The following is a 23,017-nucleotide window of genomic DNA, read 5'->3' on the forward strand; positions in this document are numbered from 1 at the left end:
CAGACACTGGACCTTACCACTACGGACACAACAAGCCCGTGCATGCAACCATAACCTTAAGTACCAGTCAATGTACACATAAAGCACACAAACGCACACCCAACATAACAGATGGTCTCTTACAACAAACATCCCAGGCACTGGGCTTCACCCTTACAGATACAGCAAGCCAGTGCAGCAATCAACCCTTCTACATCCCAACACACACACACACACACACACACACAGACACCAGTTTCTCCTGGACCTATCATATTCCTCTACCCTCACTAACCAACCCCATGCTCTATCTTGCAGAGCCATGCGAGTGCCTGGAGTCTGCCCCTGGGTGGTAGCGGTGCATGGTATAAATCAAAATAACATGAACTCTGTGTGTTTAGCAATGTGTATGATGGAACACTGGGGTGCAAGCAAAAGAAATTAATAACATAATGGGTCATATGTAATCAAGATGAAGTTACGTTTTGCATCTCCTGCTCTCTCTGTGGTGCTGGATACCTCGGAGCTGTCTCTAGCTCATCAAATCCTAATTTCAATCCGTGGGTATCTATATGTTTGTGTCAGTGTGTAGGTTTGTGTGTGTGTGTGTATATACATGTGTACTTAAGAGTGATACTTGTATGTGTTTGGTAGGGAAAAGGGCCACATCATAAAAGTTATTTGCATTGGAAATGCCAGCATCTATTATATATTTGATATCAAAGTGATTTAAATCAGGGATGCTGGCAAATATTTTGGTTGCAGTATCATGAAAAGAATATACAGTGGCAATGTTGGCATACATTGCGGGTGCCCCTGCAGGACAGTGATTTACACTGGCAATACTGGAATATATTGTGAGCCCCATTTTATGAAAGTGATTCTATAGGCAATGTCATCATATATTCACACAGCTTCATGAAAGTGAATTACATGGACAATGCTGGTATATATTGTAGGTGCAGCTCCATGAACATGATATACAGTGGCACGATGGGCATATATTGTGGGTGCAAAACCATGAACATGATTTACAATGACAATGCTGGCATATATTTTGGCCACAGGCATCATGACATTATTGTAAAGTGATGTTCTGTAATACTCAGAACCAGCATCTATTGGATTATTTCCTTTGTTATCCTAGAGGACCAATTGTAAATTATATGGCGTTGGACCACATTTTTCTCAAGAATTATGATCAAAATACTCAATTCAACCTATTATTTTCAAAATGCTCTCGGAGGAGAATCGCCCAACACTCTGTACATTGCTTAGGGCGCTCTCAATATGCTCAGTCGTTTGTGCTCATTCAGTGGAGATGTTAACACCCATTCAGTGAAAATACTCGCCACCAGCCAGAGACCTTGAGTTGTTCACAATGCCAGTGTCCCATAAACACGCGGCCCACAGCATGATAATCTGCCTCTGCCACTGATCGAAATGAGAAGGCCTAACTATGCCTGTACGAGAAACTAACGTGCGAACCCCCTTGAGCGCACACCTCACTGGCTGGTTTGCCGCTTTTCCAAATAAAAGCAGCATCAAATTTCAAGTGAAGTTTCCCCACTCTGTTGCCTCGACCTGGTAGGAGGAAAGATAAAGGATGCACACAAGATGTTGTATGGCAAATTAAAGATCAATATCCCAATTGTTTAATACGCATGGTTAGTGGCAGCTTACGCAGGGACCACATCTAAGCCCCATTGAATGCTAAACCAAGATACTGCACCCGTTTAACATCTACAGGAAGGGATGGAGACCAGGATCCCTGCTGGCTAAAGGACAGTAAAAGTGCAATACATGTCCTGCTTCTGGGTGCACACTGTGTCTGCTGCCGGTCAGTTCTCTGTGCAGTATGGGCAGGAATACTGATGGGAAAAGGGGTTGCTCCTCTCTCTCCACGTACAGAGATTGTGATGGGGAAAGGGGTTGCTCCTCTCTCTCCACGTACAGAGATTATGATGGGGAAAGGGGTTGCTCCTCTCTCTCCACGTACACAGATTGTGATTGGATGCAATTTATTTCAAAGTCCACAATTCTCCCTCTCATGGGTCCTTTCTAAACCCAACTTGCTCGGCGGGTGCACCCAATTATCGCTAACAGTGGTAGGTTACATCTGTTTTTTTAACACACTTAAGGCATGCAGAGCAATAGCCACCCATTGCAGACTATTTAATGATACATTGTTTTCCGAGTGTGTGCAGTGCAAATCAAGTCAGCTTTAGGAGCACTCATCATTACCAGTCTCTGTAAAGATGGCCTTGTCTGAAATTAAAACAGCAGGATTTTGAAGGACGTTAACAGAAGGAGATTTAACAAATACATCAGCAAAGGGACGTTCCAGAGTAGAGACTCATTAAGACCTACATAGCAATCTGGACACTTACAGCTACTGCACATTAAGATAACCCTAGCAGTTTCCATAATTCTGGAAAGGACATCTACAGCATGTTGAGATAAGCCTTTATAGAAGTGGTACTGACAAAAGAATTCGGGGATGCAACACAACTAAAAATACACACAAATTGAAAAAAAACGAATGTCAAAATAAAATATGATACAAATTGCAAGCACTAGGAGGCGCACCCGCAAAAGCGGCACATCATTTTCCTCTTCTCACGCCAGCCAATGACATGAGAGCGCAGTGTGCCCCAATTGCTGCATATTCGTTGACTTTTCACAGTAGAGATAAAGGCCTGCAAGGGACATCAGTTGTCCTACCCGAGTCGGCAGAGCTCTAAACCCCAATACGTGGCTTTAATGAGCCTACCCTGAGAAATTCACACCTGGCACATTTATTTATATGTACCCCTTTCAAAAATGAATAAATGCATGATTGATGCTGCATAATGGGGACGGCTGTCAGGGGGCATACTTGTCGGGGCACATCCCTGTGGCTTGTACTTTTCATTGCAATGGCAAGGGGTGCCTTAGTAAATTAGGAAATAACTCCCATTGAGGCAGACCAGCCGGGCTGACAGGTCTCCTTTATTAATGTTATATGCATGTATCGATGTGTTGCTCGTTGATAAGGCATACTCACAGTCGTCTGGTAGTCTCCCCTTATGTTTGAACTGAACATACTGTGCTTTGATGGTTTTCGGGCAGCTATGTGAGACACAGGCTTCACCGTAGTCAGATTCCAGTTACATCTTCCATTAGATGGGTACAGAAACGCTCGCCCTTCCCACATACAACAATGTGTGATACCTATTCAGAGACCTGAAGAGACTCTTCATGAAACATGGATCATCTCATATGCTTTGACTTGGTTATTAGAAATATTGGAAAACTATATAAATGTCCAAGAAGTGCCCTTTCTAAGAGGTTATGTCCTCTTACAGTACATGCCAGTGACAACTGCACATATTGCATATGTTTCTAATTGTAGCGGTCTGCTTCAGGGGTCTCCAGCGAGTGCATCGCCTCTGGAAAATGGCTACCACTATGGAGCTTTCAACTGTATTAGCATAATTGACCTAAAAACATTTTATCTAATACATTTGATCGAATTTCTTTGACTTTTTCGGTCAAATTGAATTAAAATATATATATGGGGGTGGGTAAGGGTATAGATTAGGTTAAGGGGAAGTGAGGGGGTGGGTACAGGGGGTCTCTCCCTACAAAAGGTCAAATAAATGTGATCAAATGTGATTGGGTCAAATAGACCCAAACCCTTTCCACTGGAGCTATATGGCCCCACTCGTGAATACGCTCTCAAACATACAAGTTTTGGTGCATTATAAATAGACTTGAAAATAACAATTTGGCAGAATAAAACAAATTAAACACCATGGGCAAAAAATGCATTTGTAGTTCAGGAATGTAATATGCAGTAGGTAGTTAACATGCCCTCAGAAAGCAACAGCTACACAGTGGACGAACTTGCCATTGAAAGATAGATGACCCTGTTTCAACAGGTTGTCGTTGCCTCTGCAGCAGAATAACGTGCAAGAACAAATATAATACAAACGTGTATATGCACAAATCTGCAGGTTCATGCACACTGTGGGTGGACATCTGCAGACTGGCACCCATTATTCATGATCAAAAAAACGAGTCGCCTAGTCTAGCATAACCGAAGATAAAATGGATAAAGGTTCCATGTAATAATGTCCCAGCAAAAATGTCTGCTGACAAAAATGTCACAGTTCTTTGTGGAGACATTACTACAGTGAACATGTTTTTTTACATGGAGAGCATGGGACATCCCCGCAACCAGTCCCCATACATAATGTCACCATATATAATGTTGCCAATGGCTTTTCCTGGCGACATTATGTATGGTGACATTATTACCCGATACCTAAATAAAGCCACTATTTGAGGCTGCAAAACGCCTCTGCTTTACGAGCACATAGATGAGGGCTGCAGAGTCATGAAACAAAGCAGACGAGGCAAGTGAATGATCATTGTGGAGCAAGGAAGCGGCTTTGGTGACGGCTACAGGAAGAGAAGGTGGTGTGTGCAGGCAAGAGGACACATCCATATGACCAGGAGCAGCCTCAGATGCCATTTTACTCCCATCAGAGGCCCAAGTGAAGCCACCATCTAGGCTGCAGGTCACAGTTCCTGGTGTGCCTTCTCCATAGCAAACAGCCCTTGAAAACCACTATCGTTACCAGTCAACAAAAAGCACAACACCGCAAAGACCCCCATCTCTCTCTGTTGGGTCCAGACTTCCACAGCCAGCCCTTAATGCAATACTTTATTTTTTATTTGATTTAGCTGTAAAAACAGCCTTTCAAAAAAATAACAAAGACGAAACAGCCCAATCATTACCTATATACAGTTTACATTCTTAAAATAAAAATTTTAAAAAACTAGATTTCTCACCATAAATTTCACATTAAAAAAATTGTTCAATGCTAAATTAATTATCCATTATTTTTAAACCGAATACTTTTGCACACCTCTTATGGTTATCATATTTAGCACTAAATTCAAGAAATTTGCTCATTCACATTTAGCCACGACCTTTACAGTATCTTAGTTTAGTTTGCCCAGTTCCTTAGCTACCTGGATATATAATTTAGAACGTCCTTTTCAGAAATTACATATTTTCCAAAATAAATTTGTCGTTACATTCTTTCAGATTTAATGTCTCAACAAACATAAGTATAGCTATGTTCATTTTGGCCAGTTGACTATGGTACAATTTGTCCCATAAGACCTCATAGTCAGTATGAAAAATGTGCACCTCTTTTCAAATAAAGCAGGACAGAAAGCAATTAAATGTTTTAAAGTTTCAGACTGTAGCAGCTCCTTGCAAAATCTACAATCCCCATTTGTTGTCATCCTACGCATGAAACGCACTTCATTTGAGAGACAGATATTCAATCTTATTCTCAGATAGTTAAATCTGCTTTTTGAATTAGGAAATTGGACATGGTATTGCTCCATTTTGTGTACTTCCTTGACAGCAAAGGGTTGGCATTTAAGGATCTTTAATTTTGCACATGCATCCCTGGTCTTAATCCAATCAAACATCCATAGTTTCTTTTTGACTCTTTCCGGGTTATTTGTTAAGAGCTCGTCATCAATACCAGCCTCTGTCATTAGTGATTGTATCCACTTTCGCCACTTAATAATGTTATTGTTGTCTGTATTCAACATGAATTTTCCCATCATAAACATAACACCATTATCTTCAGAAACCGCCAAGTATTTGCGATATAAACTCAGCACTTTCCAGAGATAAACCGCATACAGGGATACCAAACCCAATTCATGTCTTAATAGGCATATTGAAACTGACATTGGAAGGCCACATACAGATTTCCAAAATTCGCCTTCCATTTTGACCCATATAGACTTCCTCATGATTTCTCTTGTTTCAGAAGCATAGGTCAGTATAGGAACAACCTTCTGTTTATAAAATATCACTGCTGGCATCAGAGAAAACTTGCCATATTTAGCCTGTTTTATTTTCGTTTGGTATATCCCAGTTGAGACTTGTTGTTTCAAAACTCTAAAAAATGGTTTATCAGCTGTGTCATTATTGAATTGGAGGCCTAGATATTTATATTCAGCCACTATTTCAATTTCTACATTTTGTATAACCCATCGGAAGTGAAACTGAGGACCTTTTCTCTTCAGACCCAATATCATAATTTTGCATTTTGCTTGATTTATTGTCAAAAAGTTTGCATCTGCATACTTACTGAGGGCAGCCAACAGGTTGTGCAATCCCCCAGGAGTCTTGGCCAATAACACCAGGTCGTCCGCATAGAACAACCACGGCACAGGACGACCCCCAATTCCAGGGGCATCTGCTCTACAATTCAAAAAGTCATGACGCACCGCAGCTATGAAAAAATTGAAGAGAGTGCTGGCCAGGATGCACCCCCGCTTGAAACCTCTGAATGTCGAAATCGGATCTGATAGTGTTCCATCCGAGGCTAGTCTAATTTGCACAGTTGTTTCCGAGTGCAATTCTTTTATCCAGAATGTTAAATATTCTGGACAATTTGCCTACCGGAGTTTCTTTACCAACAATTTCCTGCACACCGAATCAAACGCCGCCTGGAAATCAATAAAGGCCAAGTATATTGTTTGACCTTTTAGCTGTTCGTGCTTTTTAATAACTTCCAGAGTGTGTAGATTTATCGCCATCCCCATTCCCGGCATAAACCCAGTCTGATTTGGGTCTCTCAAGTTCGCAACATTCAACCAGTCATTCAGTTCTCTTAGCAACAATCTAGCAAACATTTTGCTTGGTATATCTAATTATGATATTGGCCTATAGTTGGCAGGATTCTCATGGTCTCCTTTTTTGTACATGGGTATTGTTATTGCTTTCCTCCAAGAGCTTGGTATACAACGAGTTCTCACTATTTTCAAAAAAATGCATAAGAAACTTTTAGCCCAAGCCATAGGATGTTGTTTGATCATGTAATTAGATAAACTGTCAGGCCCTGGTGCACGAGAAGTTGACAGTTTTGATATTTGAAGCAGTATATCATCCAGGTCAAAGGACAAGTCCTTTGCTTGTCTATCATCAGTTGAAGTAAGGACCTCTTCTAAATTAATATCTGCATACAAGGACTTGTAGAAAGAGGCCCATACTTCTTGGGATATGGGATTCAACTGATGGATTGTTTGATCTTTGGACTGCCTAAAGTTCAACAGGGACCAGATCTTAGCTGAATTTTTAGACTTCAATTTGTCTAACATATTTTCTGCATCCTGCTGGTACAATATGGCATGTTTTGATTTCAACCAGTTCTTATACTTACACTTTAACGACCTAAGCTTAGGTCCCCTATCACAATGGTTCAAATACATCACCTGCCTTTTATTTTTGTATATTGCGCTTATCATCATTTGTTTTTGTATTGTTTCTTCTCACAGCAAAAATTGCATTTCTTCCACATAGGAACGCACAACAGAAAGACACCCACTCAGTCTCTTAGTTTCACTCCTTACCAAATTATAGTTTAGCATGTGTAGAGATTTTGGACACCACTTAAATCTGTTTAACGCGTTATTCAAAAACAGGTTTGTTGCCAACGATTTTTCATACTGTTTCTCGTGAAAAGATCATGGTTTGTATATCATGATCACTTGTTAGTTGGGGGAGAATAGAGAATTCTGTTATACAATTAAACAATTGCCCATCTACGAACGTATAATCGATCATGGCAGATTGTGCACCACGATGCCAGGTGTCATGTTGTGGAATGTCCCCTGTTTTGGCACCGTTAAGTTTAAATAGATGACGCTCTTCCATTATTGAATTCCATCTCAGAGCAGCTGTAGATAAACATTTGCCTCTTTGAACATTACTGGGGATTCTGACCCCCAGTAATGATTATGTGATCGGACTTCTAGGGAGGTAAAAAAATCCTGATCTGTAATAGCTGTGGGGTTCCAGTATATGTTTATTAATCCTATGATCTTGGAATCAATTTATATCCTCACCATTTGGAAGAAACTATTTGGGGAAAACCACGGCTCTAAATGAATATTAGGAGATATTTTTAAGGCTACCATAAGTCCTGCCATTGGTCTACCCTTAACAGGCATAATCGCTGGAACTAAAGCTATAATGTGATTGTCGCAGACCGGGGCAGATGCTAAACATATCTCTTGAAAAGCCAAAATATCAAATTTTCCCAACAAACAATCCTTACTTTTGTCAGAGGTTTAAATCCTCTCAAAGTCCAAGAGGCTAGAGAAAGAGAGACTAGCTGCTGTAATAGTTAATTTCTGCATGGTCTCTCTTCTCTGTCATTGTAGCATCTTTCACTTTCAATTGATGAGCTTGATTGTCGGTTTGTGGACTGATACTGCGCATTTATGAGAGATTTGGACTCATATTGATTCTTCATTATAGATATTTGTGGAGGATCCACTATGGAGTTATTAAACAGTTGAAACCCCAATTCATATAAATCCATTCTTGCTTGCCACAATGCATTTTTAACAAAGCCCGATTTCATCCACAACTTTACAACAGATAAGTCAGTTTGATGCAAGAACTCTATCTGGTCAATGTCAGCCGAACATATTCCTTCCAGAGCTGGTACATCCGCAAAGATGTTCATGACTGTCTGTTGAGATCAAATGCGTGGAATGGATGAGAGCGGCACTGCAAAATTAAATGGTGTGTTAACACAGGTTTCAGAGGGGTTCGCTGCGCCCCTCTTGAGGCAGGATTCATTTTTGGATCTCTTTAATGTAACATTTTATTTGGAAAGGCCAGCGGAACAGATTGGTTCGAAATATTCCTTTCCAAAGAGTCCGCTGTATTAGATTTGTTTACCATAGAAACAATTCTTTGAACTGATTTCTCAATTTCTTCTTTCCATTCTTTCATTATTAAGGTCTCCACACCTGGCAATTTAGCAGGCTCTACTGGCAAAAGTCCATTAGAGGATGTCAAAACTGAAGGATTCACTATGTTTAAAGAAGAGGGCTCCACAGAAACCGTATCAATCCCTGACAGAGCTGGAGCCACAGCCACCTGATTGGTGTCGATTGCATTGTTCGGATTACTCAATAAAACCAGGCTATCTAGCGGTCCATACACCAAAGACGCTATTTTGGCCAATTTGGTTTGATTTGCTTTAAACAATAGCACATCACGATATTTATTGGCAATAGCTTTCCGCGCCATTGTAGTTGCCAAGATAGGTTTTGATAGCGTCTGTATGAACTGTCTAGTTCCAGAAATATTAGAGTTAGGAATAGATTTTACATTTTTTGATTTTTCGGTAGCCTTAAGTATCGGAATTTGTCCTTTTTTAGCTTGCTTATCAAATATGAGGTAAGTAGTCCCTTTGTTATCTGGCACAGATTCTTTTACAATTTCAACATCCTTGCTTTGTTGGCCATTCCCACTAGAAGAAGAAGTCGGAATTTCTATGTTCTTCAGTTCTGCCTTTCTTTTTTTGGAACATTGCTGTCCAGGAACACATTTATCCTTCATACAAGTTTCGACCTCAGGAATGGAGTAATTACACCCTTTTTAATCCCCAGCACTTTCTCTCTTGCCTCATCAGCAGTATCATTATTTTGCACAGGTATTTTTGCCTTTCCTGCATGATGCTGTAACACCAGTTGTTGATTCTGTGAGCAATCAATTAAAAGTACATGAGGTTTATCAGATTTATCAGCATGCAATTTCCCCTGTTTCTCTTCACTGACATTTTTCACATTTAAATCAATATCACATTGATTATTACAACAGTCGCATGAAAGATTGGCATTTTTTTGATTCTTAAGCACTTTAGTTAACACATGTTGCTCATTCATTTTCGAATCTAAGGAATCATACAGTCGTGTTAGTGAAAATAACGCTGCATTCATCGTTTGCAGAGAGGTCTCAACACCTACGATAAACGTCCCTTGGGAGGGTGGGTGTTTTAAAGCCGGAGTATAATGATTGCGCTGTGGAGTGGGGTGCGTGAAAGAGCAAGACAACACAGATGACTCAATTGCCGAAGGGGAGAACATCATTGGTGATTTAGATAGATCATGAACGCTCGCTCCAGTTAGTTATCCACCTTACTGTGGCTATGAGAACTCACATTGCAACCATCATTATTATTAGTAAAATGTTCCCTGCTTGGTGTTACATTTTTCAAAGCTAGATCAGGGAATTCAGTTTCTGCCACAATTTCAACCTGTTCGTCAGATACAAAATCTATTGATGGTTTTGGGGGATTTGCCGTATGTACGACTTCATTCACCCCCCCTCTTATTCCCAATTGTTCTTTAATGATGGCCAGCGCACCAGCAGCTATTAGAGAATCAGGCGGGGTATTTATCAAATCAACCACCCCCCTGACTTCCTCCTGTTTATCTGCATGTTCATTACAAGCCCCCTTGGTTGAGTGAAATAATTGAGACTTCTCGCCTCCTCCCCCCATTTTAGCAGTAGCGTATGTTTGTGGCAGATTTACACGCGCGTACTAGCTGAATGGAGCGTGAGGAGGATTTTGGGGTCTGGAAAGCCAGGGCCACACAAGCCTTTATTTTATCTTGGGCCGGCATTCCTGTTTTTAGCGTTAGCACCATTATGGGAGGATTGCGGAGTACTGGGGGGTTTTTTTGGGTATCAGGTCACTAAACTACCAACAGCCGCAGCTTACTTATCCCTCACTTTGTCATTAAGCTTTTCCAACAAACCCAAAAAGGACAATAGCAGTCAAAGTAAAAAGTTCAGTGTAAATGACACAAAAATTGAATGGACTCACCATACAGTATTCCACTAGTAAACTTATTCAGTTTCTCCCCCTAAACCACGGTGCAGATTACATATATAAGTACAAAAACACAAACACCAAAGCAGCAAACAGCTAACAGCACTTTCATGTACTTCCGTGTGCCATCAACTCACGCCAAGATTTCACCATAAACCAAAGCTAAAAAACAGAGTGAGCGCCTTCCTCTCTTAACAGGTCCCGAACCTATGGGTATATGTTTTTACAGCACTCAACAACCAAGTGCCACCTCCCAAATGCAAAGCATTCAAGAACCCGGCCCTCAGTGTTGAAAGCACACCTGCATTCGCGTTCTGCTGCCACCAATTCCCCTCACACCTTCTGATCGGGGACCATCAAACCAATGTCAGATAAACAGAGGCCATATTCCTTTCTTAATGATATGTGTTTACAGGATAACTGTGGGTTTACCGCAAAGTGAAGGCATTCAAAGTAATTGCAAATAAGTGCTCTTGTCAAATTCACATAAAACAAAGGGCCTGATTTACAAAGCGATATTCATTGGATAGCTCCATTGTAAAATGCTTTTGTAAATCAGGCCCAGAGTATATCTGAACTGCCATAACACCTGATTGAATAGAATTAGGCCCTATTTGTAAAACGTAAAAAGACTATTGAAAACATCAACTTTTAGTAGAACGCTGCTAAAATGTAAAGATTAAAAATTCTATTTCAACTAAATCTCACATTAAAAAAAATGCAAATAGAAGGACTGTGTGAGCTCAAGCAACTAGCTATGTAGGTAGTCAAATGCTGGGGAGAAACGCCTTTTAGATAAGGAAAAATTATAATGAATGATGAGCCCCAGCAGCAATGAAGGAAAAAGAAATAGGACTGCTGGAACTTGCTTTCAACCGATCGTGCATCTGCTTTTAGAATGCGATAGCAAGACTCACATAGATTGCAATCCTGAGCAGCACACTTCGAGGACTTTTCACACATCCATGTGTGTACCGCAGAAGACGCTCCCCTCCAAGAAGGGCATAGGCCTATCGAAAACAGGTACAAGAGAAACCATGTGCGTTGGTTCTGATCCTTAGGCTACTGATAAACAGAGGCCGGGAATCTTGAGCTCTCCATGTAGTTTCCCGCTCTTTGCATCCCCTTCAGTATTAGTCTAACCGTGGAAAGTGCAAAGCTGCAAAGCTTCCAGAACAGAAAGCTCTTTTGAATTGCTCAGTCCTTGTATTAATAGCCACCAGACAGTGAATGGTGCATCAATGCCCAGATACCCGTATGGAGTTCTTGCTGGTCTCACTTAAGTGAACGTCTCTGTCTACAATGAAGGTAATTATGGCTGCCTTCGATCTTGTGATGAGAAACCTGATTCCATATGGAATATATTATCCACCCTTCATCATAATTCATAAAGAACTAGCCGATACACCCAGCGTTGCCCGGGCTTTCATTCCCTTAAAAGTACAGGTTACTTTACGAAGTTTCACTGAAGCAACTATGTAAGAACATCTCTTTGAAAAAACCAAAACCCTTCCTGCTCAAGCAGGAATTCTAGACAGAAAATTTTGAAAATATTAATTACTTCCGGTAATTAATTTCTTTAAAACGAAGGTTATGCCGGCAATAACTTATTGAGCAGATGCTATGCCCCAATTACCATCCATTCTGTGGCCCAAACTGGAAGGCTAATTTTGGAGGCAAGTTCTGAGACTCCCATCCTCAACACCTATGGCTATAATCCAAAGAGAGTTATGCCTTCCATCAGTGAAATCAATAGTGGAGAGAAACACACTTCTCTTCTTGGGAAACATCTTACGAACTCCAAGACCGAAAATCATTGAGATTCTCCACAATGAACTAACCACTGGCAAAAGCAGCACCCTTAAAATCTGGGTTAAAAGGCATCTTGATCCGCTAGTCAAAATTGGAAGTTCAGAATGGGAGCTTGAGTTTATCCCCAATAAAGTTAAGGAAAAAATGAAGCTCTGGGATTGGATCGTGACCCTGGATAGAGCCAACAAATACAAATCATCTATGGATCTTTTTTGGGACTCGCACAAAGTTAATGAGACCAGAAAATACCTTAAACAATTCCCTGACAAAGGGCTGCAAACAACATTCGAGGGCACGACTAAACCTCATGATAACGAATTAAATATTTTATCATCGAAATCAAACAAAAAGTGACAGCTGTCGATTTGTGAAAACCCTACATCTACTGAAACAGTGCGTCATCTTGTCACCCACTGTCCAGAGACCACACACCTTAGACTTATTCATCATCAATCTTTCAGGCATCAAGTATCAACATTATCTGAAGAAGCCTGGTGGTTCTGGTCTATGAGTGGCGAGAATGTATCCCTGACTATAGCTAGAGCTAAATTCCTTTGGGACCTCGATTTGGATTCAAAATATACTACACAAACAGGGAAGTAAGAAACTCATTTCTTCATCTACTCAAATAAGGAAGAGCCAAACATTGTAAAAATTGTCTAGTTACAATAAAAACAAAACAAACAAAACAAAAAAAAATACAGGTTACTGTGCACAATGTGATGCAGATTGGTGAAATGGTGTGGAATTGAATAAGGAACAACACTTCGCCAAGCCACAAACCCCCAATCAAATATGGACTTTTGCTGAAATATAGGGTAAGGGGTGGGGTTTCCTGATGTCATGTAGCCAGTAATGTCCAGATAGTCCTAAAAGGTGACACTGCAAAATTGGGTGCAGATTGGTGAAACAGTGTGGAATTGTATATATATATATGTATATATATATATATATATAATGCCTTAGGGTTCCCACTCAAATTGGCCATTTTTATTTTTTGATAAAAGCAAACAAGCAGCAATCGATCTTGAAAGGGTAATACATCTCATGGTAACAGAACATTTTCATCCCATTACTCCTGTCTTGATGGATCTCTAATGAAACTGCACTGGTCACCTGACGACCCTCTGATCTCGGGCCCAGGTCCCTCCCCCACCAGTCACACACACCTGCACTGCCTGCCTGGCAACCCCAGCACTTGGCGATTGTTTCGGTATCCCTTCAGTCCCACTACCAGCACTTGACACCCAATGTCTGCACTTAGCTTTGTACTTGCCACCTGCTGGCCGTTACCTTTACTTATTGGTATTATTCTACTCCCATGTACTGCACTGTCCCTTCTCCCTGCCCCTGCCCTCTCCCCCTCCCTCTTTCCATGCACTTGCGCGATCTGAATGACACCTGGCCTAGTAGGATCGCTGTCTGTCCTCCCTCTGTTTCCCCCTCCCTTGCCTCATTGCACCTTCAAACACTTGTGTATAGGCGCGTTATAAATGCCATATCATATACTGGCTTCCACTGGAAACGAGGATTCTGTTTCAGTTACTTAGTCTAACACATAAAGCAGTTCACGTTAACAAATAAAACTATTTGGTGTCTAAACTTTGCATTTTGGGCAGTAAGATCTATAGAGGCACCGTACTCAGAGTTACCGAACACACCACCCTCCACCTCCCTAATGAATGCACTCTCATATAGACCTCAAGGGTCCCTTCTAGAGTGTCCCAGGCCTGTTTCTGGGCAATACCGCACTTGGACTGTTGCCATTATATAAATCCATTAGTTTCATTGTGTGAACTCCATTTTCTTTCCTCACAAACCTGCACCATAGATTTGTCTGATATGTTATACCTCCTGGTACCAGACCAGGCAGGGTCATATCATATGTTCTTTCGCTCGCTTTTGCTGCTCACAACCTCAATGTGATCTTTGATTCTTCTCTCTCTCGTTTGCCTTACACATTTCTGCTGTTGCTAAATCCTGTCCTTTTCACTTACTCGCTATCCGGAAAGCTTGTCAATTTCTTACCTTTCAATCGTCCAAGCTTCTTATTTCTGCATTAGTCTTCTTCCAACTCGACTATTGTTCTGCTCCTCTTGTTGGCCTTCCTAATCACGTGGCACCTCTCCATTCCATTTATCATTCCATTATCCACTTATAGTTTGGTCTCTCTCCTCGAGATTTACTGTACATTCTGCTATTACTTCGTCTCACTGGTTATCCTTTGACTCATCTATTTCACTTTCTTGGTATTGTTTTTAAATGTCTCCATCCTTTAGCCCCTCCTTATCTCTTGCCTGTCATTTCTTTGTATTACCCTCCTCGTACTCTCTGATCATAGACTCAGCTCCTTTGGACTTTCCACCATCCCCTGTGTGCCCAATCACGTTTTCGTTCTGTTTCTCTACTTGCCCCAAAATATTGGAATAAACTTCCCCTATCTGTTCTCTTTCCTCATCTTTAGCTGTCACTTGAAGAATCATTTATTAGCGACTTCTCTTTCTTAAGTTGGTCATATTTATTGTATACTCAATATTGTACTGTGTTTCTTCTTTTGTTCTGTGCTTTGATGAAAGCGCTTAATAAATACAAATAAATACAAATACATATACACGCCCAAGATCTCAGTATCTTCCTTTTCCAACTCTATGCTTCCCGGACCCTTTCCCTTTCTATGTTTCATCTCCCCACAAAGCAATTCCCAGTGGAATGAGCCTTCCTAATGCAATTGCAACTAATTATTATTATTATTTTTTTTTTTAACTAGGCGAATTAGTTATGTGTCAGTCGCTATCCAGAGACCAGCAGAGGGGAGCAGCAGCTAAAAGGCACAGCACCCTAGCAGGGCCAACTGCTATAGGATCGGGAAGCCACACATATTGGGGGCTCACCGCAAAACACTCAACTGAGCCAAGGAACCGGCTCCACTTTGCCAACAGGATTGTCCAACAACCAAGCCAGTCACCCATCAACCAGCGGCAGCCAAGAATCAATTTAGCCTTGAGAAAGACCTTCATGTTTCGAAACATGTGTCGGCTGACCTACTTAAATCACTAATTAAATCTGGTCTACGAAAAAAAGTCATCTCCCCATTATCAGCAGCATTTTTTTCAAGAAATGGGTTTTATGTTAGAAAAGAATCATTGTAGGGTGCAGAATGTAAACATAATCCACCGAATTTCAGTAAAAAGTGGCAAATGTCCAAGATAGGCTTCAATACAAAGGATAAAGTATGCCCCGTTGAACACATAACAAGTTAGGAAGGACCGACGTCATCGAAATTACTTTACAAGGTGACAAATCTTCTTGATCGTAGGGTTGAGTGCACTTTAACCTTGTTAAGACATGCTTAACAGGGAATAGAGTCCACCCAACCCTGCAATCAGGAAGATGTGTCGCATTGTAAACTCATTTTGGTGTTTTCAGACATCGCTAACTTGTTATATGTTCAATGCAAACCCCAATTCACATGATTCTATCATATTCCAGTCCTACCATGTGAGTGTGAGAGAGGGAGAGAGGGGGAGAGAGAGAGAATGAATGAATGAGAGAGTGTCGGTGTGGTGCTTATTTTGTTTGTGTTCAATTACATTCACTTATCCCACCCCCACTGTGACATTTCAACATATTACTGCTTTATGTAATGCAGCATTTGTCAACTGCAATGTTTCGAATTTTCATGGCCTGTTGGCACAGATGACTGTCACGGCGGCAGAATGGAGGTTGACCGTGCTCCGGCTTATCCTCAGGGATACTTCCAAGGGGATGGAGCAGTGCCCACATCCTAAACACCCTACAGTGGCTCTGGGTGGTATTGCTAGGCTTTCCAGATCACCTGTGTGTCAATGTGAGTTGGTCTGTTTTTCAGCATCTATACATGGAGAAAATGTCACCAGCGTTTCAGGAGCCTCTCACAGTGGCAGAAGTGATGTAATTTTCAGATTACAGGTCAGTTGTGGTTACGGAGTTAGCCTACAGTGGGGATATTGTTTACAGCTTCTCGGTATGGACACTGCTGTCTCGCTTGCATTATACATGTTTTTCTACACCTAGGATAAACAAAACTCCCCGCCTTGATGTAATATACTCCAACATACAGTGCAAGGATTTTGCCACCTTCTGTGAATTGGCATTTTGCCATCCCCGACCTCTTACAGTCAGGCCACATGGTATTTTGGTGACCCGTAGCTTGTGTTAAAATAGGTGGCCCCATAGTATGTACATGCCCTAGATCTGACCCAGTAACAACCTTTAATTCTGGACACTGGTAGCTCTATTTATAGAACTAGCCAACAATTGCAGAACGCCCCTCAGTGGCAATGAAAGAGTATCACTTCCAACGCCTTTCAGTCAATGGTAAAGCAGCTTTGAGTTCAGCCACTTTCCAAAAAAAGACCTAAATATTTTTCACCCAAAAAATATATAGTTTTTCCACCATTTAACCATCCTTCTTTAAAACCTGGTCATGACATGCAGAACAATACCTTGAGAACATTTGGCAACCCATGGTGTGTCTTGGCCCACAAGACAGCAAAGCAAGCAATCTGGCGGCTGGTTATCTTGGTGGCACCCGGCGCATGTCTCTCAACAATCGCCTGGCTATGGAGCCTGCGATCAGAGCTTTCATTACAATGCTATTTGTAGATCTGCACTGAGCCTTGGCTTAACGCGGCTTAATTAATAAAAGGCGTGGATAGATGAAACGTGTGCATCTTCACGAGATCACGCCTTTCTGTGCTCGGGCAAGAGCCATGCCTGCAAGTAGAACCCTGCGCCTCAGCCCCTACGTTTCCCTTTCCCACCTCATCAGGGAACACCATTAAGGGGAGTCCAGGAGAACAAGGCAGCAGCAGGCGCGCTTTGGGAAAAACCAAATGAGTAAGATTCGGCGTGTTTTCAACCCCTGAAAGCAAGTTGCTGCAGGAATTTCCAGCCCTATCGGCATTCCTCGACCTTGAAGGAACGCAGTAGTGGCTAAGCCCCGGGTCGAAAACACGCCTCGAATGAAGGCAAGATTGCCACCTATGAACATCACGTGGTAAGGGCACGGGGCCCGAACAGCACTGCCTAGCAGAGCCAAGGCGATAAACAGCGGTTTCTTATGAGGGGGAGCGGTATGTGCGTAGACATTGCACAGTGCCGTCATTTTAAGCATACACGCATTCAAAAAAATATGAGCATTTCATTTTGAACCGCTTAGCTGGAAAATGTGCTGCAGGAAAAGAGAAAACATATCCCCGGATAGGGATATAGCGTGCTAACTGGCCACACTGGCAACTGTAACAACGTGGTGAGAAATCTGGGGCCCAGGTGTCACAGACTGCAGAACACGAACACACGAACGCACACATCTCCCCCCCCCCCCCCCCCGACTGCACAGTAGCCAGTGAGAACAGATAGGCAGATCAAGGGGATGAGGGCGGGAGCGGGAAGTCGGCGCACAGGAAGGCACCGAGATCAGGGGTGAGGCTGGACAAGGAGGATGACACTGGACACAGCAGTGAGTAGCGACCAACGGTGCCAGGGAGAGCAAGCAGAGTGCCCGGGCGCCAACTTGACAGTGCGCGAGACTGCACAGACGCGGAGAGCTCCGAGGAAGAGGTCTCCCTGGGCCATGCAATGCACACGCACATAGGGAGCCCCAGCGCTCACTATTTCCGAGTTCTTGCCGAGTGATTCGCGGCTGACATCACAGGAAACTTCCCCACGCAGCCTTCTACGCCCCTCCTGTGCTGCTGCTGCTGCTGCTGTCACGGCCAACCCGGAGCTTGGAGAGGGTGGGAGATGCCTTAACAAATGAGTGTCTTCTGGGCACACCAACTGCTAAATCCTTCAAACCCGCACGACACCCGTGGACAGTGTTACCTTTACCGCTAAGAAACTCCACCAAAATGCACAAAATAGGACATAGACCAGGAGCCTTGGAACATATGGCTCTTGGACTACAATTCCCATGATATCTGGCTATTGACTATTGTGCTTAGGGGTGATGGAAGTTGTAGTCCAAAACATCTGGAGAGCTAAAGGTTGCAGACCCCTGACAGAGGATACTCAATTCCAACAAACCTAAAAACACCAACTGGGTGCCTTTCTTTCCTATCATAACGGTAACTTGATTTGCCCGTGCACCCCCTACAGTGGTACCAGATAGGGCAACTCGGGGTTTACCTTGCCTAGCATTATGACAGAAAGCCTAGACTGCAGCAATGCCACCGAACTCTCAATCGTCAACTGTGCTGAAAAGAGTACCATGACGCCATGGAAGAAGGTTGAGAAGGGCGTCCAACTTATATAGCGCCTTTATCCAGCGCTTCGGATAAAGGCGCTATATAAATAACACATAATTAACTCTAGATTGTGTTAATGATAAGCAGACGAGTGTCCAAGACAAGGCGCCAACAGTGGTAGTATATGTTTGTGTTTTAAAGTATCGATTCTGTAAGAAGGAAACACACAGAATATAACGCTGGCACTGGTGGCACACATTAATGAGGGTGTTGTTGGTGCCAATAGACATATTAGGACAACACTGCTCTGGCATCATGGTGGCAAGATTGCATTGCTAGTGTGCAAGCGAGGTCATGCGGTGTGGCAATGATGATATCAACGTCAAGGCAAGCTGCGTGGCCAACTCCAGGTTGCAATAACAAACTGTGACATTCCAGCGCGCAATCACGCCGCCACCAAACACACGCGACGCAGCGTTAGCCGCCCCCTTCCTTAGGGCGAGGGTCAGCACGGGGCACAGTAAACCCCGCGCCTGGCAGAAGAGGCTCGGATGAGAGGCGACGTGACACCTACCTGTGCCAAAGGCCTTGGCCAGCAGCCAGGCCAGATTGCAGGCGATTTTAGCCCGTGCGAAGTCGTAGTGATCGAAGGGCTTGATGGCTGGCACAATGAAGGTCTTCTTCGGCTCCTTGCCCTCCGAAGCATCGCCCATGGTGGTCCTCCTTTACATGATTTCCACCAAAAAAGAAAGGAGAAAAAAATCCACAGCTCTCCCTCCACAGACAAGAAAACCCGAAGCAATAAATTCAGCGTGTCCGGCCCAATGTCACCCCTCCCTGCATGCTCCTGCAGCAGACGGGGCGGCCGCTGCTCCCCTTTTGCGCTCAGCTCAGCGGCCGCAGCGGGCTCGCCTGCGTGCCCTGGGCTCCGGCCAGCAGCACCCTCTTCCCATCCTGGGAAACTTCCTGCGGCGGCTGGGCAAGGATCCTGCGGCAGACGGGTGAGCAGGGGCAAAGGGAGGGAGGCCCGCGCCGGCTGGCACGCTTCTGCCACCGATGGTGCTAATGCCGCTACTGATGCTGAATCCTGCAGCTGGTACTGATACGGCTCCTGGTCCCTTGTGCTGATGCTGGCACTACTCCTGGCCCCAATAGCGACCCAGGTATTAATACTGGCTTTGATCTTGCTGCTGGCACTGATGATGGTAATGCATACCCCGTTCCTGCTAATGCCCCCGCTCCTACTGCCCAGTGCTGATGGGAATGTGTATTGCGGACGCCCTGCTCGGCTTCCCCGGTGCTAGTATTGCTGACGATCGCCTCTGCTATTTCGCCCCCACCCTGCAGGCGGTGGGCTCGCTCGGGAGGTGTCAGGCTTCCGTTCCACGGCTGGGTGTACACAGCGTTTCCTCCATGGCGTGTGGACTTGGATTCCCCAGAGGCCCCTTCCCGGTGAGGCTGCTGGTCTCCTGCCGCCGTTCCCCCTGGTCCCCGCCTACCCCCGGAGCCGCCGCTGCGGTTTTCCAGCTGCCGCACTAAAGAACCAGGGCTGGGGTGCCTAGTGCGCAGGCGCGCTGTTCCCGGTTGTCTGCTTCGGTGGGCGGAGCTATCCCTCTATCCCAGACAGGCAGCTGGACCGTGCATAAAGAGGCAAGACCGTGGCAATGATTTTCAACGGGGGAAAACATCTCAATGTTTTAGCAACAATACATTTTTTCGAAACAATCGGAATATGAATTTAAATGAAATGTTTTTTAAAGCATCAGTGTTTCAAGTTGAAGGCATTAATGTATTAATTAAGGTTTTAGAATTTGTGTTATTGCATAATTGTGTATATTGATTTTTTTGACTTTTCGCATTGTTCACATTTTTTAGCCGTGTTAGACATATGAATTTAAATTACTTAAAGGAATGGTTCGGTCAGAAATATTATTGTCCCTACGGTTCGGCCATAATTCGATTGATCGTACAAACATTTCCTATGCACCTTACCCAGGTTTTCATCTCACGAACATAAGCAAAATCAGGCAGCAGGGCGCAGCCATCTTGTGATAATCTTATCACTTGCCGCATCACCCTGGATCCAGCGATTTGCGGCACTAAATCATATCCCCCGCCCTTGAGCCTGACATCACCAAATCATTTATATTCTCCGCCTCTCCCCGTGACGTTGCTGGGCAGCGTGGACTAACGCACCCAGTCGTCACCAATGCGACTAGCCGCGGAACCCGGAAAACAACACACATCTCACAGCGCGGCGCATCACAATTAGGAAGATGAAACTGTACTTTAAGAAGAAACAACAAGACTGTACAATTGGTAAAGCATATTTATTTCACATTAAATGTTTTGATAACAATCGGCATGTTACCGAATCAATTAAAATATAACTTTTTTTCTTTGCTCTCGTTTAATAAATCCGCAAATGTTTATCGTGAGTCACGCGCTGTTCCTTTTGGGTACACATGGTGTTCGTTTTGGGTAATCGAAGCACTTCGGTCGCACAGTGAATTGCAAGGCTGGTGCTTCAACTTGGCACTAGACCATCGTAAAGGTTGTTATGTTGCTCCTAATCACCGGTACAGCGTACGGACAGATTGGACCTTGTCTGTCGTCCCAAAATACCGTCAAGTAGATCCAGCGATTGACATGTAGCTGCAGCTGGCGGTTGAAGAAGCCATCGGTCAGGGTCTGGAATAGATGGCAATCGCAGAACGGCACGATGTACCTGTTTGCAAAAGATAAAAATCGAAGAGTGTCTCAGTAGCCGATCTTTATTACAATTATTAATTTCCTTTATTAGAGCAGAGGTGACACAATGAACCGAGAGAATACAACGTGGAATATCGAAGTACTCTGCTATTTGCTTCCACGGATAGTGCGAATGAGAATGTTGAGCTCTAAACGTAATGCGTAAACTGGGGCAAGAATTCGAGGTGCAAAAACAATGTAAGGATTTATTAGCGTTGAGCCAGGGAGAAACGAGTGGTGGTCTACATGCGTCTCGATGCTGGCCTGCCCCTGTTGCCCGGTAGATAGAAGTACTAGCACTTCATTGCAATATGCCAAACAGAACGAACAAGTACAATGTCACCCATCAGTAACGGTCAGCTATTCGTATTTCGATTAGTTCTGGTATGAAATTGTCTAAAGAGAAACTTACATTATATTCACAATTTCCATTCTCTAGGTGTAATGCAGACCGTGATGCAGAATCCTCCGTTCGTGTCAACGTTTTCCCATAAACTGAACTTATATGTAACTAGGTGCAGTTTAAGAATGGGCAACCTTATCATATCATATGTTATTACAACCCCCTTCAATTCAATCCCTTTCGGAATGGTCCCTGCCTCTCAAGGTCAAAAAACAATAGAACCTTATACTGTGCAAGGGTGTTACGCTCACCTGGTATCCACGGGGACGCCACCCAGCCAGTTGGTCGTTGGTGCCCTTCCCAATGATTCCCTGGTGTGGTCTCGGTGTCGATGGGATTCCGCCTGGAAATGAAGACTATATTAGGACTGGGCTACCAAGGTAAGTTTTTCCCCACCTCCCTTGTGTTTCCAGCCCCTCCAGGTTCTCTTCTCACCTGGTTGTCGGAATCAGTGAGCTCTCCGTCCTGCTCTCTGGGCAGGGGCGCGTTGTCTTTTGTGGGCACGGGCGGTCCAGTTACTTCACTGACTGCTGCCCTTGTAGTGTCTTTCAGGTAGGTCTCATTGCGATTGATGGCGTCGTAATTCTTGCATGCCTTTTCTCTGTTCTAAATGTCTCTTTTTTTATCTACCTAGGAGCGCGGAGTGTCCGCTTGGAGAACTGGATGTGCTGGTTCTCACCGGGAGATGATGGCGCGCTATAGTGCTATGATGCGGTAAGGAGGCACTTTGCGTAGCACAGCGATGTCTTGTCCTCACCTACCTGTGCTTTTCTCTTTTCGTAGGTCGCGCTGAGTTGCCAGCACAGATGGAGTTCCGGAGCTATGCCGGCCAAAAAACAACCAACCAGGTAAGTCTGTAAGAGCTTTGTGGTTGTAATGTCTCCACTACCTCCTTTAATGATGTCTTTCTCCTTTTCTCAGGTCCTTCGATCCGGGCGGTTAACTCCACCAACAGAGCTGCCCAGGAGCTGCGAGCAGTGAAGGATGATGAATGCAGGTAAGATTCTGCTGCTAACGATGTTTTGTTTATTCTGCAGGTCCGGAATTCACCAGGCCCGTGAGAAAGCTGGACACGGTGAGCGTCACGTTGTTAGAAGCAAAGTAACACGAAGCGTGTTGTCTTGTTCGGGTGT

The 23,017-nt window shown here is 43.6% G+C and overlaps 1 protein-coding gene across 4 annotated transcripts in view; it reads right to left on the reverse strand.

Moving 5' to 3' along the window:
- The window catches only part of CAMSAP2 (calmodulin regulated spectrin associated protein family member 2), an 820,267-nt gene extending 799,977 nt beyond the window's left edge, over positions 1-20,290 (reverse strand). For all 4 annotated transcript variants that reach the window (XM_069641228.1, XM_069641227.1, XM_069641226.1 and 1 more), the window contains exon 1: positions 19,305-20,290. In XM_069641228.1, the coding sequence (XP_069497329.1) occupies positions 19,305-19,443 (139 nt within the window). In that variant the 5' untranslated portion in view covers positions 19,444-20,290. The remainder of the gene's footprint in view (positions 1-19,304) is intronic.
- Positions 20,291-23,017: the final 2,727 nt, after the last annotated feature.

Source organism: Ambystoma mexicanum, chromosome 1q (genome assembly GCF_040938575.1).
Source record: "Ambystoma mexicanum isolate Mex_15411 chromosome 1q, UKY_AmexF1_1, whole genome shotgun sequence".
Taxonomy (NCBI): Eukaryota; Metazoa; Chordata; class Amphibia; order Caudata; family Ambystomatidae; genus Ambystoma; species Ambystoma mexicanum.